Source organism: Sporothrix brasiliensis (genome assembly GCF_000820605.1).
Source record: "Sporothrix brasiliensis 5110 chromosome Unknown Cont15, whole genome shotgun sequence".
Classification (NCBI taxonomy): Eukaryota; Fungi; Ascomycota; class Sordariomycetes; order Ophiostomatales; family Ophiostomataceae; genus Sporothrix; species Sporothrix brasiliensis.
Window position 1 is genome coordinate 1,765,716 of NW_024467134.1, and position 16,209 is coordinate 1,781,924.

Sequence of the window (16,209 nt, forward strand, 5' to 3'; positions counted from 1 at the left end):
ACGAAGACACGACGACACGGCGACACGGCGACAAGACAATACAGCACCGCGTCGTTCTCCCCACCACACAAACGCCCTCCTCTCCCTCTCACTCCACAACTCGTCCCAAACATGGTCCCCAAACCGCCCAAGTTGCCTCCAATGGAGGTGCTGCGCGTCAAGGACCCGGTGGTTAACAAGGGCACAGACCCGTGCATTGTGGCCATGTCCTCTGTTCTGGGTTGGTTCCTCTCCTTCCTCTCCTTCCTTTTTTTCCTCGAGTGACTCACTAACTAAAGGATAAAAAGCATGCTGGGCGTCGGTCGGATACAACGCAGCGGGCTGCGCAGCCGTCGAGGCAACACTACGGCAATGCGTCGACTCCCGGGTGCCACAGAAGGAAAGGAAATCCAGCATCAACTACCACCTGGGTCGGTTCCAACGGAGACTGGAAGGTCGGATCTACCACAAGGGGTCGAAGGATTAAGCGGCTTCCGCGTCGACAATGGGAGGAAGGGAACAACGGGAGAAGGACGGCAGTGGCCCGCAACCTTTCTTTTGCCTCACCCCGGCATATCGAGGCCGCGAAACGTCTTTACACTTTGGATCGCACAGACGACTTTCTCCGCTGTGCATTCGATGTTGGGACATGAGGACATGTGCGATATTAAAGGGACGCGGGACTGTCAGACAATTTGGGAGGAGATGCTGCAAGGATCACTAAAGAAGAGCCAGAATGGAGTGGCATTGTACATTATATCATGACGGGCGTTTTATATTTGCCTTTTGGACAACAGGTCAACATTACTTTGTATGGATATTGGACAAGGAAATGGTATGCAGCCAAGTGAGGTAGAACGGTCAGTGTAGGGACGGATTTTAGATATCTCTTTCGTAGCGACCAGACCTGCCTTCAAAAGCATTGTCTTCGGATCGCATTGTTCATAGCAGGTCCAGTGGCCAAATGGCAAGGCGCTTGGCTACGAACCAAGAGATTGCAGGTTCGATCCCTGCCTGGATCGTTTTTTTTTATTAAAAAAAATTGTCTTCATTGTCAATCTCTTTTTATCCATCATTATTTTTTCGCACTTCTTCGATATCCTAGGCATCGGCTGCATTCTTGTTATTCTTTCTCGTCTTGTTTTCTATTAGCCCACACTAGTATTCCCGTGCAAACTCATTGTTGTAATTTTCCTCTTTCCCTCAACATCAACAGCCACTCAGTCACAGGACCGCCGCCAAACAATCTACGATGAATCCGCATCGTCGGACACCGCCAAGTCGGCAGCACCTTCTATGTTGGCAGCTGTATCGCTCAGTTCTTCATTAGTCTCCATCGACTCTTGGTCATCCTCCCCCGCCTGTTCCAAAGGATCGCCGAGCCCGTGCATATTGAATGCGTTTCGTTCGAGGACTTCGAGCTGACAGAGAGACCTGGGATCGATGATCTCGTTGCAGAGCTTCAGGCGCCGCAAAAAGGATACCACACACGCTCGGTTGCCAGCATCCAATTGCGAATCGACCTCGCAAGCATTGATTTCCAGTTTCCTCGTTCTTGATCGGTAGTGGTTATTTGCTGCGGCTTCCCATAAATCAAAGCACGCTGTGGTGATGGCCGGTCTCGGATTGTAGGGCGCCAGCATGGTGATGGTGGATGTGCAGGGCGTCGCTTCGTAGCGGAAGATGTATGGTTCCTCCATGTTCCACAATTCCATGATCCGCAGCCGGGGCATCTGTACTGCCATGCGCCCAGCCGCCATCAAGGCGACGGTGGTGTCTTTGTGCTCCTCGGAGAGGCCCGGCTCCCACAAGGCAACCTTGATTAGGGATGGGTAGAAATACGGCCCCTTGTAGAGATCCGCCCAGCATTGCTTGGGGCATTGATATTTTGCCATCAAGAACATTTCCGTCGCGGTGACGGGTCTTGTCAGGGCCAAGACTTTGAGATGCCGCGTTGCCCGCACAAATTTGTCTAGAAAATGGTTGTCCCGGAGCACCTCCTGTTCAGCGGTGAGTATGTCGTCCTCGGGCCGTCCTCGCAATATGGTCGGCTCGTAGTAAATGCGAAGCGACCGGAGTGACTTGATCATCGGCGAGTCCTCCAGGCTGATACCGGCCATGGTCCCTAGACACGCGCTGGTCAGCTTCTGCCTTGTACTCTGTCATTCTTAGCATGCTCTGCACCCAACCTTTCAAATCGAGGCATCTCCACTGCTCGATGCGAATGTCTTTGAGGTTCGGCAGCTTCGTGAGAATCATGGCCGTCAAGAACGTGTGGCTGATGACACGGTGAAACCGGAGGCTGACTGTGAGGCCACGCACAATGGGGATCGAGGGCGTATCTTTTGTATGAAAGGCGTGCCACTGCCACTCCCGCCCAAGTCGACCGAACCCATCCTTGGAGATGCCTGCCATGCGGCGGGTGGGCAGAGGATCATCGACACTGTCAGAGACGTCCTGTGGCACTCCACTGTGTGGCAGTAATGGAATGTCGCAGTTGGGTCGATGATGAGTCTCTTCTCCTCTTCCATAGCGGTAGTATTCGTTCAAGCGAAAATTTGAAACCTTATGAAAGGTGTCACCCGAGCTGGCAGCACTCAACTCCAAAAGCAGCTTCGCATTCTCTCCAGGTCCGTCCCATTTTGCCAGTACCGCAAACAGCCCCATAATTTGGTCCTCGAACCGGAGGTTGTCGATCCGGACGGTATTGCTGGGTTCTTCCTTGTTGAACTCGTCGATGCGGTATGGCAGGAGCCGGCAGTGGAAGTGCAAGTGCATCAAGTAGTTGAGGCGAGCGTGTTTTGGTGAACCAGGCTCGCCGACCACGCAGTTGGCAAAGTCGTCCAACTCGTCGCCGTAGACCATGAGCGTGCTGAATATCACAGGCTCAAACATTCGCTGCCATTGGCGATTCACAGCGGCATATGTCGACAGGATGTGTGGCGCAGGGCGGTCCGAGCTGGCTCGATTCCATTGGAACTCACGGCGCGCCTCGTCCGCGGCCAGCAACAGGGAACCCTAAATTTTTCTCCGGACAAGGTATGGGAGACCATCCCAGTCCAAAGCTGGAGCTGGAGCCGGTATAAAGCGAGGGCGTCTGGCGTCGTCGTCCTGCGGAGGATCATTATGGTTTGCATATTGTACGGTTTGGTCCTGGTTCGCGGAAACCTGATATTGATCTCGCTCGGCCGTGTCTAGGTCCATTGCAGAGTCCATGACGGGCGCTGCTCGAGATGGCCGAACGACGGTGGTTTAAATGAAACGGCCAGATCGGGTATCAGAGGAGCTTCGGGAAGGCCCAAGGATTCTATCGACAAAAGTGCGGCGACCGAGTATCTTATGGGCTGGATGGAGTGTTCGCGGGCTGACAGTAACCTGTGGAAAGATTTGTTGTATAGAAAGTCGATACCTGCATGCGTGTTGTAAAGTATGATGCGTGAAGAATAAAGCAATTATAGAAATAATCTCCAAATGGCGGCGTGACGACGTATTGATTGACAGCGACAATTGCAAACAAACAGTATTGTCATCTGGATGCACATAAACGTCGATAGCTGGCAAGACGCATGGCACGTGAAGCTACGACGCAGGGCAGGTACGATGTGCTGTCGAGGCACTCGTAGTATGCATGTGGACAGGAAAGAGCTCACTCATCTGTCGTAAATGGCAACACCCGACTAGAAAGGTGTAGACGGCAGGTGCGAACCATATCGAGGAGGCTACGACAAAGCACGAGCACTGAATAGCAAAATTGGAAAGACTTAAGTTTTGCTGTACGAGAGGAGTACGTAATATAAGTACATTTGGCAAAAAGGCAACACGCCTATGAACTGCCTGAGAATGACCAAAAGCCAGCAACGGGACGAGCATCAACGACTGAGGTGTCGATGCGGAGCGGTGCGCAAAAGCAATAGAAAGGAAACAGCGGCGGACGACATGAGCACAAATGCGCAAGAGTACGTTGCGACGGTAAAAACTCGGTTTCACATGCGGATGCGCATGCTTCGCGAGTCATGACCTCTTGTCTTCGCGCCCGGTTTCTTCCTGCACCTTGCATCTGCACGGGACCCGCTTCCGCCAATGATTGGGCATTGTCCGCCCGAACGTCAATGCACATGCTTTCCCCAAATGTCTCCTGCCAGTATCCAAATCGACGTCTCAACGCCTTGCCATGTCCGCCCTGCCCGGCTGGTGCCCGTGTCGTGTGTCCGCAAAAGGGTGTATTTGCAAAAAGGGGGTGCAATGCAAAACCGAGGCAACAAATGTGCTTGCAAGCAATGACAAAAGAAAATGAAACGGAACAAAAACAAATGCGAAAATCATGCCAAACGAGAAGAATAGAAGCCGCCCAATATGGTCGTCACCAGGCCCATGTCCAAGGTCTTCTGTCGCTTTTTTTTTCTGCTGTCGCCTGTACGGTTTTATTATTGTAGCTTCGGGGACCTCAGGCAGCCTCAAGCAAAGAACGCAGCTCCGCCGGTCTCCACAGCCTCGATCTCGGCCACAGAGATTGGGGACCTCCGGAAGCGGGCAGGCAGGTCGTTGCGGTCAAAAAACTCGCCCTTGCCGGCTTGGACAGTACCGAGCTCGCGGCCCGAGGTGCCGCCGATGCCGCGGTCGCCGGCATTCCGAACGGTCTTTCGCAGCGGGCCGAACTGCTGGGCATGGTCGCGGTAGGAGCTGAACGAGGTGTGGGTGCCCGAGGCGAAGTCGGCGGGCAGAGAGTCGCTGGGGCTCGCTGGGTGCGGCTGGGGAGAGTGGTCGATGGAGGCTTTACGAAATGGTAGTTAGCAGGACGAGCGGCATCCGGACAGGAGTCAAAAGAAAGCAAAGAAACAAAATAATACATACCAGGTACTGATCTCTTGCCAATGAACTTGATCAGCGGAGCGCGCTCGGCGTGCGCAGCAGCCTGGCGAAGGACTCGTGTAGCAAACATGGCGTCTTTGTGTCTGTGACGGAGGGAGAGAGCGAGGTTGACGGGGGTTTTGCGTGTGCGTGTGGCGGGAGCTTCAGGGTACGGCGATTCTGGTCGAGAGAAGCCGCCTGCCAAAGCACGTCAGTTGCAGTGAACGGACGTGGAGAGCGAAAAAGACGGCCGGGCGCGTTATGTCGTGAAGTTGCGTGAGGTTGAAAGCTGCAAGGAGTATGTGTGCAAGCTTGCCGCAATGCTTCGGGGAAAGAATGGTTCGCGAATTATCGGCGATAGCCTTTTTTTTTCGGGTTGTGTCGTGTCTGGTTGGCTGGGGCTTAAAGGCTTAATGTGGGCCACGTCCCTTTTTTAATACTTTGGAGTACGGTTCGGCGGACACAGTTGGCGATTGTGAGGCTGGGAAATGGAATTTTGGCCGTGAAAGTGACGAGGAAGATGCGTTTGGGTCTGGAGAGGAGACAGAGAGGAAAGATATAGTCAATTATGAGGTGGTGTTGAGAGAAGGAGGGAAGCAGCAGCCGGAAGGAACCGCGGGAGGAGGCAGGAACGATGGGGGTGTATCTGCCTACTGTTTTGCAGAAGATTTGCAGAGGCAGAGGCAGAAACACAGGAGAGACGTATGGGCTCCGTAGAGCCTAAGAAAGTTGGAGTGGGCCGGACAGCCGGGATTTGGGACGCTCTGTCGCCCTTTTTTTGTCTTTGTGTCTCGGAGTGCCTCTTGGACGCCGACTGTATTTCCAATCGCCCGGTTGCTTCTGCGGCCGACAAAGAAAGTTGCAGGAGTTAGAGGAGTTAGGGGAGTTACAGTATTCTGTAGGCTACAAGGGCTCCCCCGTGTGGGTGGTATGGTCTGAATGGTAAGAATCTTGTATTGTCTAACTAATGCTATCGACTGTGGCGATGCTAAGAATGGACCTGCCACCTGAGGTCACGTGCCATCAGGGTGGCTCACGTCACGTGGGGTAGGTGCCTGCCCACACTTCCCCCGCCCCTAGAATATGGTCACGACCTCGTGACGAAAAGGAAAATCAACGCGTGGAAAATAATATTAACCTTAATAGGAATAACGAATAGTCCGGGGGTAGTAAAATGAAAATTACTTTAGGTGTTTAAGGTTGTGTAGACGTGTAGTAGCGAAGGTATAGATAGAGTTTAAGTCGTTTAATTAACGACGATATTAAGTGTCGATATCGTCGTATAAGTGTCGGATTTACGTAGTAACTATTGTTTAAAATTAAGTAAGGTCGGAGAGAGTGTTTTTAATAATATTAAGTTCGTATATTATTAGTTTAAATAAGAGTTTTTCCGATTTTATCCGTAATTAAACGTCGATATTTACCCGTAAAGTCGGTAATAAAGTAGTATTAAATTACCGTATAATATTAATAAACGAGTTCGGAGGTTAAGGGTGTTTATCGTGTTATAATATTTAAAACGTTTAAGGTTTAATTAAGTAAAGTACCGTTTAAGGTTATTTAAGTAAGTTAAGTGTCGTTTAAAGAGGTTTAATTAAGTTAAGTGTCGTTTAAGGTTAGTTAATTAAATTAAGTACCGTTTAAGGTTACGAGGCGTTTACGAGAAGGTTAACTAAGTTATCGACGTTTAATAAATCGAGTTAAATCACCTCCGGTTATATAAACGGGGTTAGTTATACTAAAGTTTTTAAAAGGTTAACGTCGAGGTCGTCGAGTTTTAAAAGTTTAAGTTAAAAAGGTTTTGGTTAAGTTAAAGGTCGAGTTAAAGTCTTTTTACGGGATTTATTATAACGTTTTACGTTACTTAATCTTTTAACGGTCGTAAAGTTAAAACGTACACGGTTATTAGTATCTTAAACGGGACGAAACTAAACTAAAGTTTTATCGTAATAGTTTAAAAAACACTAAATAATAATTAAAATTTACTCGTTAACTCCGAAGATATAAACCGTATAAAAGTCACCTATTTAAACGATATTAACTAATACACGATTAACTTTACCTTTAACTTTTAACTTAACAATACGGTTTATACTTTTATAAAAATTAGTTAACGAAGTTAAAGTTTAGTTATTTATAACCTCTTTAATACGGTAGGCCGTTTAAACGATTACACGTCGTTTATATTTCTCCTAACTTTCGAACTCCTTACCCTTAATTTAAAACGGTAACTAGTTAAAGGTCTCGTTAAAAAAGGGTTAGTACTCTTCGAACGTCGGGAAACTTATTTTAATATTAAAGTAGACGTGGTTATTTAACGTAAGTAAAGATAACGGGGTAAATACCGTTTTAATATAGTTTAGTTAGTTATAATAATAGTTGTAGAGTTGTAAAAAGGTAAGAGTAGGTTAATTATTAAAATATATTAGTGTTTATAAACGAGAAAGGCGGTGAACGGAAGGCCGTAACTAAAAAGGTTAAATAACGGTTAAATAAGTGGAAAGTGACGACGAGGTGACGGTACCTAGGACGCTTGTATAAAGGTAAGGTTGGTTATAGTAACGCCTTCTCCTCGTCGGTCAATTAGTTATAAGTCTTCCACTACTAATATTCGTATCCGAGGTTTTATTTTCCGATTAAAAATCGATTTTTTACTAAGTTAGTTTTAAGTAAAATACTATAATAGTCACCGACGACAATAGGTGTAATAAAAGGGACGCGTTTACCGAAGGGATCGACGGGAGTAAGTGAAAAGTGTTAAAGGTTAACGACGTCGTGGATTTTAATATAAAATAATAACTTAAACCTATATACTGTTCGTCCGATACGTTTAACGACACGGAAGAGGTTAACGAAGGTTAGTAAGAGTTTTAAAGACGTTAAAAAGGTGACGTCGTACTCTTTTTATAAACGTAACATCACTTATTAACCGGGTTAAAAGAAAACTAACCGGTAATAAAAATCGTAATATTATTTTATCCGTAATACTACCTCGTAAATTATATCGAAGGTTGAAAGTTTAACGAGTGGTAGGTTCACTTCCGGTATAAGGTTTATTAAAATCGATAATAGGTTATTAAAAGAAAAACCGAGAACGGTTTTATTAAAGGATTAGTTTATTACGGAAGTCTTATAATTATTATATATAAATTATAATACCGGAAGTGTTTAAGACTACTAACTAACGTCGTATAAAGTATTAACGTAGTGTTTAATATACGTTTAAATAGTTTAAATAAGACGTTCGATTTAACCGTCCGTAAATAAGTAGTAGGCCGTTATATAAATAAGTGTAGTGTCGGTTATTATCTAAAGGGCGGTTTATATATCGTTAAGGAATTTCGGGTCTTTATCCGAAATGAAAACCTTAAGTATACCCTAGTTATATAAAAGTAAGTGTATTAATAAAAGTTGTTTTTATAGTAACGTCGTGTAAGTTACGAGTCTAAGGATAAGGATAGTTTACTTATTAAACTTGTCGATAATAATTATAATATTATTAAATTACCCGTCGAACGTTAAAAGTAAGGTTAATATAAAGTTAATACCGACCGTAAAGTAAAAATAAAGGGGTCTTAAAATCGGTTATAAAAAACCGAAGGGTTTATAATACGGCTTTTTAATCGTACGATATTACGAGTAAGTCTAGATAAATTATTTAAACAACTTAACGCCCTTTAATATATAAAAACGTTAAAGATAATCGACTATAACATCGAAACCGTAATAAAATAAACCGTAAACAAGATCGAATATCTATATAACGTATAAACGGAGAACGTAAAGTCTATTTAAAAGACCGGGAGTGTATTACTATAAAAGACCGTCACGTTAGACGAAAAAGAGTAAGACTTTATTATCCGACACGAAAGAGTTATTCTATACGATAACGACGGTAACGGTGACGAATATAAAGTTAACTTAGTATCTTAGTTAAAATTACCGTTTAAAAACCGGAGTTATATAACATATAATAACGGTTAAGGTCGTATTATCGTGTATTTAAACCGGTAGTAATAACTAGTGTTAGTAAAAAACGTAGTAGTACGGTTAATTAACGTTAAGTTTAACGTCCAACTATACGGAAGCGTGTATTAAGTATATATTATCGGTCCGTAAAAGACGGTTAAAGGCGTTAAGTATCGTATATATACGACCGGGACGGTGGATAATATAAAGGTCGTATTTATTTATTTTTTATAAGGCTCGAATTAGTCGTTTATTCGATAACTTATTACCCGATAAGTTAGTAATAAATATTTACTTATAAAGTTATATAATAAAGTCGTAGTCGGTGTAAATAATAGTTAAAAGGTAACGAAAGGTTATAATCTAGTAAGAAACTTTACCGAGGGTTTAAACGAGACCCGTGATTTCCAGTTTAGTCGACTAAAGGTTACGTTTAAATATTAAGAGGATACGAGATAAAAAGACGATAAATTAGATCGCGGCCTTTAACGGATACTTAACGACTTTAAAACCGTTTATAATACTAACGAGGTAGGCGTCGTCTACATAAAAGAGGTGGAGGCCGATACCGTCGAGGTTAAAGTCGAATTTTATAAATAAGAGTTTTAACACGTTATAAAGGAAAAGAGAGATGTTACGAAGTATAGTAGTTTTAACGGTGTTAAATACTTCACGTTCTTCCGAGAGTGGTTTTTAAATAATTAACTTTAACGTAAAGTGACGTCGGGTACTTTTACCGGGTTTAGTAGAACGAAGGGTGAGTATAGTTGTTTTACGTTTTTAAAAGGGTTTTATAATTTATATAAACCGTTCGACGTATTTATAAAGGGAAGTTATAATACCGATAAAGGTCTTAAGTTAAACGAGAGATGTAGGAAAATTAAGTTATTTAATAGTTTTTAAACGCTCTTTACGTGTTATAAGTATAAAATAGTTAAAAACGTTACCGAAAAACGTTACGTTAAGGAAACCGATAAAGGACTTCTTAAGGCCTATAAAAATGTTAAAATGTTTAAGACGTAGTAATACTTACTTAAGGTTAACGATATAATCGTCGAAAGAGTTATTTAAAACGACGAGGTCGTCGTAGTATATCTTAACGGTATTAATAACGTCGAGAATAATATCTATTTAACGGACGACGTAAGTATTTAAGTTTTTATACCTTATAACGGCGTAATTAAAGGTAAATTAACGACTTTCGGTAGTAATAGTAAATACCCACCGGGAGTTAAAGTAAACGCGTTATTAATAGTAAAAAACCGATACGTTTATAATAAAAATAAACCTAATATTACGACGTATAATAGTACTAAAGATCTCGTCTTAAATACGTATAAGATAACTATTTAATAAACATATCTTATTTAACCCACGGACGTCGATAACTATACGGTCTTTTAACTAGTCTTCCACGGTTCTTTAAACGACGAATACGGGAAACGAAAACGGGACTATAAATATCGTACGTAACACCTTACTTTAACGTTTAAGTTTAAATAAAGTGTCGTCCACCACTACTTAGTCTTTAACGTTAAAGGGATAAAGTCGCGTGTATTTAAACACAAGGTCGGCCTAGTTAGGTTTAAAAGGAATAGTAAGTTATTAAGATTAAAAAATATCGACGAAACTAGTGTTTTAAAAAATATCGTTAAACTCGGAAATAAAACGTATAAACCGAGTTATAGTAAATAGGTTGGTTAGGTCGTCGTAGATTATAACGTCCGACGGTAAACGGACTAAGTTCGTTACGACGGTTAATAAAAGAGTGGAGAGAAAAACGGTATTATATAACGTGGGTGGTGAAGGATAAGTAGTTACGGGTTTATAGGTTAAAACCGTCGTAGTTAACAAGTGTTATAAAGTAACGACGAGTAAAACGTCGACGGTTAAAAAAGACAAATATCCTACGGTGGCTTTAAAGGCCAAGTATACCTTAAAAAGGGAGGTGTTAAAGACTAGGACGACGGGATAAGAGTGGGTAAGAAACGTAAATACGTCCATAAAAAGACCGTTAACGGGTTCGAAAATACTAAGGACGTTTAAGTTTAACTTTAGGTCGTACGAGACGGAGAGTAAAACGTAGTGTTAAGGTTAAATAGTGAGTCGAGACGGAATACCCAGAATTAGTTAAACACGCGATTAAATAAGCCGCCCCCTTTATTATATAACTAGGTAAGCTTTTGTTCGAAAGTCCGTACGTAATAGGAAATGACAAAAGGGAATAAGGGAAGAAAAAGGGAGATAGAAGAAATTAAAGTAACTTTAAAAGAAGAAAAGGAGAGGTAGGTTAACAAGAGTTTCGTTTAAGACTTTTATCGTTATTTATCGAATCTATCCTTCCGTAAGTGAATTTATCTTATAAAAATACGTAAGATATTCTAGTCTTAAATATAGACCTACTTCGTTATTTTATTAATTAGGTTTTATATTTTTAAAGTAAGTATTTTATTTAGTTTTAAGTAGTAATTTAAGTAAAGAGTCTCGATATATTTTTTATATATATATAAACGTTTTAAACTTTCGATCGGAGGTCTTTATACTATACGGGAAACCGAGACTTTATAAACGAAGGACGAGATAAATACCTTTTTCGGTTAAAGACGAAAAATAAAACAACCTTAAACGTTAAAAATACGGTGTATACGTCGTATTAAAATAAACGAGGTAGTTAAAACTATCCCCGACTTATATAATTTCTTACGAATTTACGATTATATAATAAAATAACGAATCTTAACGACGCGTTCGGTTAATAATACGGTTAAAAACGACTAAGTCTTTAAAGTTTATAAAACGGTCGAAAATAATAAAAAAAAGAACGATAAGATTTATATATTACGGTATATCGTTAAAGAAGTAAAAATATACCCGTAAACCTCTTTTTAATACGTTATAATAAATACGGTTAAAATAACACTATAAAAAACAGTAAAAACGTTTTAATCGGACTTTTAATTAAAGTATTAACGATAAATAAAGAAATCCTTATAAAGGATATACCTTTAAAAAAAAAGAACGATATAACTACGAAATTAAAATAAAAAGAAAGGGAAAAAAAAGACTTAAGTAACCCTTCTTTTTATTAAATTAAAATACTAAATATTAATATATAAAAAGACTTAAGTCTTTTCGATCGAAGGTCCTTTTAAAAAAGTATTAAAGTAAAAGAATCTTACGGTTTTTTAAACTAAAAACTTTTAAAAAAGACACGACCTTACTATATCGACCTTCCTTTTACTTAGTAAAGTATAAACGATAATTCTACGTCTCCGATCGAAGATCCTACTTTAAATACTAATAACGAAATCCAACAAACCCGTATCCTTAATTATTTACGTAATAAATCCTTAAGTATACGTTTCGTTATTAAAAACGAGACGATTAGTCTTTAACTCTTTTAAAGAAACCGACCGACGTTTATTACCGTTATAAAAGGTAATAACTTGTTTTTTAATACGGAGAGTGACGTCTTTAAAAGAGGGTTTACTTTTAACTCTTTTCGTTTTACGTTTACGGTTCTTTTAATCGAAATATCGACTTTATTTAAAAATACTTAGTTTAAAAACGAAGGAAAAATTAATAGGTTTTTTATACCCGGTTTAAAGAAGATATAATACTTTACTAATAACGATATTACTAAATACCTCGAAATATTCGACTTTTACACTAGTTAAGTTAAAATACCGGATAAAAAACGGTTAAAGTCGTTCCTTTACTATTACGATAAAAAGATCCGAACGTTAATTAAAAGATATACCGAGGATATTAAAAATAATAAAAGTTAAACGAGTTTCGAAGAAGTTATTAAACTAAAGTTTTAAAAAAAAAGATTTTAAATAAACTAAATAGGTTATTAAACGACTTACGAAATAACTTAACCGACTACGTTTTTCGTTTAATAAAGTTACGTTTAAAAAATAAAGATACGAGTTCGAAAACCTTCTTTTAAAGGCCGGTAAAAACATCGACACTACCCAGTATATTAAAGACTTTATAACTACCTTATTTAAAGATATCCGATCGGTTATCTTTTAACGTTTTAAAAAAAGTCTCCGTAATATCAATACGGTACGTTATAAAAATATAATTACTTAACTAAACGAGTATATACGTAAGTAAGTTATAAACGAGGACATCGACGAACCCGTACTCGAGGAAGATCGTACTTTTATTCGGTCGTTTAAACGTACTTAAACTATTAAAACTCGACGTATTAAACTTAAAGAAACGTTTAAAACTTCGATCGAAATCTTTAAACGAAACCTTATTTAAAACGATATTAATACGTTAATTAATTAAGTTACTTAATTAATAATTTAATTAAATTAACTCGTTAATAAACCGGTTATTATCCCGACTTTAACGTATAACTAGTATAAATCTTCGTTAAAACCTTAAAATAAAAACGTAAAACCTTAATATTCGACGTACTTTTAAAATATTAAATAAGACTACCGATCGTCGGTTCGGGGACGGGGAAAAGGAGGTATATAAAAAGGTAATTACTATAATAATAGTAAAGGTTAAAAATATAATACCCCCGACCGAGACCTTAACTATTACTATTATAATATAAAAGGTTATATTTTATATAATTATCCGGATATAAATCGGGATTCCGATCGTAAAATCGTTTATATTAACCCGAATATAAACACTATTCACTTCGAAGGAAATTACGAGATAAAAGGTTCGATCCCGAATAATATCTTTTATTTCTTTAAAAACGTAAGTGTTATTCGACGAGTTATTTAATCGTTCTTTAAAAAGTACCCTAATCGTATCGGTACCGTTATTATACGTAATTATATAAAATACTTAAAAGAGAAGGTCGATACGAGTATATAATATACTATTAACGTTTACACTACCTTTAAACCGATTATCTTTATAAAAAAGATTAAAGACCCGTCCGTCGGTAACACGTTAAACGACGGTCCGGTAAAGAGTAATTTATTAATAGTTTATAATAACGAGAGTTTTACGATTTAATAAAACCTTTTAAACGAAAATACCGAGAATCTCCCGGTGATTAAGTTTAAAGATAAGGTTATATATAATACGTTACTTAACGGGATTAAAAAAAGTCGGGTGGTCTTTTTACTTAACGAGAATAGTTCCGAAGTTACGATCCTAGTCTTTACGTTTAATTAAACTATATCTTTACCGGTAACTTAAACGTTTATTCTCGACACTACCTTTAAAGTTTATAAAAATAAAAAAGCCTTTAAGTCTTTAATCGAAACTACGACCTAAAAAGTTATAAACTTTAAAATAAAGTTAACTTTACGGTAAATTAATTAATTTAACTCGATAATTACTCGTTATTTAACCGACACTTTCTTTAATATAACGGACTCGGTCGAGACTACTATATACATCGACTTTAATAGTAAAGTGGTTAAGGAAGTATAAGGGTAAGTTACGACGTCGTAGAAAAGAGTTAAGGTTACGTATAAAACTTCCGATTAAACGTTAAAAAAGATCCCGATTAATCTACACTAAGTTTTTAAAACCCGGAGTTTAATTAATAACCTAATTAATACTTTAAGTTAACTTCGAGTAATTATAAGGAATACGATACTTAAAAGAACTATATTATCGATTATTATCGATAATAATTTAACCGTTAATACTATTAACGAAAGTAATACGTTTAAAGTTAAACTTACGATCGTTCTTACGACTACAGTGTCTTAAAGTTTTTATAAAACGCTTTCTCGGTTTTATAAGACGGTTACTACTCCGGTATAGATTAACGGTTATACGATTATTATACGGTTCTTTATAAACGAAACTTCTTTAAGTAAACGAGAGGAAAATAAACCGTTATTCGGTATACCTTTCTTTTATTAAATACGATTTACGTTTTCGTATAATAATTAAAAAGAACTATTCGGAAAGTTAGTGGTCGGTAGTACTAGGATTATTATACCGATAATCGTTAACTAATCGTTCCTTTTTAATAATCTCGTTAAACGTACGAGAAACGAATAAACGGGACGTATATCGAAACACGTACCGTAAAGTTAATATTAACCTCGGTAAAAAAAAAGTAGATACTTTTATATTATACTTAATCCTTAATTAAAAGTTTATATTAATCGATATCGGTAAAGACTTACCTTTAACCGTAATAGTTATTAATAAAAAGAGTACCGGGGTGTATAATATTTTCACTCTTTATAAAAGGTAGGTTAATAAAGTCCACTTTATAAACGATACCCCGTTTAACGGTTTTACGTCGAAAGGAGATCTTAAGTAAAAGGTTAGAAAGTGGGTTATTATATAAAAGTACGTCGTTATTAAAAGACTATTTATACTCGATAGTTTTATTACACCGAGATTTTCTTAAAAATTTATAAGACACCGTTTAACTTCCGATCGAAAAACGGTTATAATTATTTAATTACCTAACTTTTTATTACTATTAAAAAAGAAGTTGTTTTTATAAATTTTATAAAACCGAAAAAGAGCTTTAATTTAAGATTTTAATAATATCGGATATATAAATCTTAAGATTTTCCTACCGTAAAAAATCCGAACGATACCCTACAAAACTTAATAAACTAAAACTATACCGGTTTTTAAGAGTTTACGAAAGGAAGTTAATAAGATCTTTAAAGAAAAATTAAAGAATAAACTATTAAAACGAAGTTATAAACCTTACCGAAATCCGTAGTTTTTAATAGTTAAAAAAAATAAGAAGTACCGTCTTATTAATAATATTATAAAGATTAACGTAGTTACGATTAAAGATATATTCACTATTTTAACGGTTAACGAGTTTATTAAAGACTTCGTTAAATAAAAACTATACATTATAACGGACTTCTTTTTAAGATACGATTAAATATCCCTACACCCCGAGAGTCGAGACTTAACGGTCTTCGAAACGACGTTAAACCTACTACGTAGTATAACCCTACCTTAAAGAGTTACGAACTTAATCGTTTAGTTTTAAAAAAGGGTAATAATAATTTTAAGTAATTTAATCCCGTACGTAGTTCGGTCGTTTATTAACGACGTCGTAATTAAAGGTCCGTATATCGACTACGACGGAAAGGAAGTTATCTTTAGTTTACACCGGTTTATTACGGAGTATATACGGAATATTAATTAAGTACTCTTTAACTTCGAACTCGTCGAAGTTACGGTCGTTACCGAAAAGTCGTAATAGTATTAAAAAAAAGTTAACTTAGTCGGTTTCGTTTATACATTTAAAGACCGTCTTCTTTAATAAAGTAATATATAAAAGATCGAGAACTAACCTATTTATACGAGTACTAAGGAAGTTCGATCGTTTATTAACCTCGTTACCTTTTACCGTTTATAAATTATTATATTTATACTTTTTACCCGGTCACTTTATAATTTACTTAAAAAAGATACTCGTTTCGTTTAAACTTC

At 38.4% G+C, this 16,209-nt stretch overlaps 3 protein-coding genes and 1 non-coding gene across 4 annotated transcripts; 2 read left to right on the forward strand and 2 right to left on the reverse strand.

Moving 5' to 3' along the window:
- Positions 1-111: 111 nt before the first annotated feature.
- Positions 112-466, forward strand: SPBR_06275 (37S ribosomal protein Mrp10, mitochondrial; the record flags this gene model as incomplete). The annotated part of the gene is made up of 2 exons (XM_040764537.1): positions 112-220; positions 288-466. The coding sequence occupies 2 exons, from the start codon at positions 112-114 to the stop codon at positions 464-466; spliced, it is 288 nt and encodes a 95-aa protein (XP_040622272.1).
- A 463-nt stretch (positions 467-929) lies between these two features.
- On the forward strand, positions 930-1,001 carry SPBR_09475. The gene has a single exon. It is a non-coding gene; the product is annotated as a tRNA-Arg (tRNA).
- A 225-nt stretch (positions 1,002-1,226) lies between these two features.
- Positions 1,227-2,874, reverse strand: SPBR_05832 (uncharacterized protein; the record flags this gene model as incomplete). The annotated part of the gene is made up of 2 exons (XM_040764095.1): positions 1,227-2,104; positions 2,169-2,874. 2 exons carry the CDS (start codon positions 2,872-2,874, stop codon positions 1,227-1,229), a joined length of 1,584 nt encoding a protein of 527 aa, XP_040622273.1.
- A 1,559-nt stretch (positions 2,875-4,433) lies between these two features.
- SPBR_06247 (uncharacterized protein) lies at positions 4,434-4,918 on the reverse strand (the record flags this gene model as incomplete). The annotated part of the gene is made up of 2 exons (XM_040764509.1): positions 4,434-4,717; positions 4,831-4,918. The coding sequence occupies 2 exons, from the start codon at positions 4,916-4,918 to the stop codon at positions 4,434-4,436; spliced, it is 372 nt and encodes a 123-aa protein (XP_040622274.1).
- Positions 4,919-16,209: the final 11,291 nt, after the last annotated feature.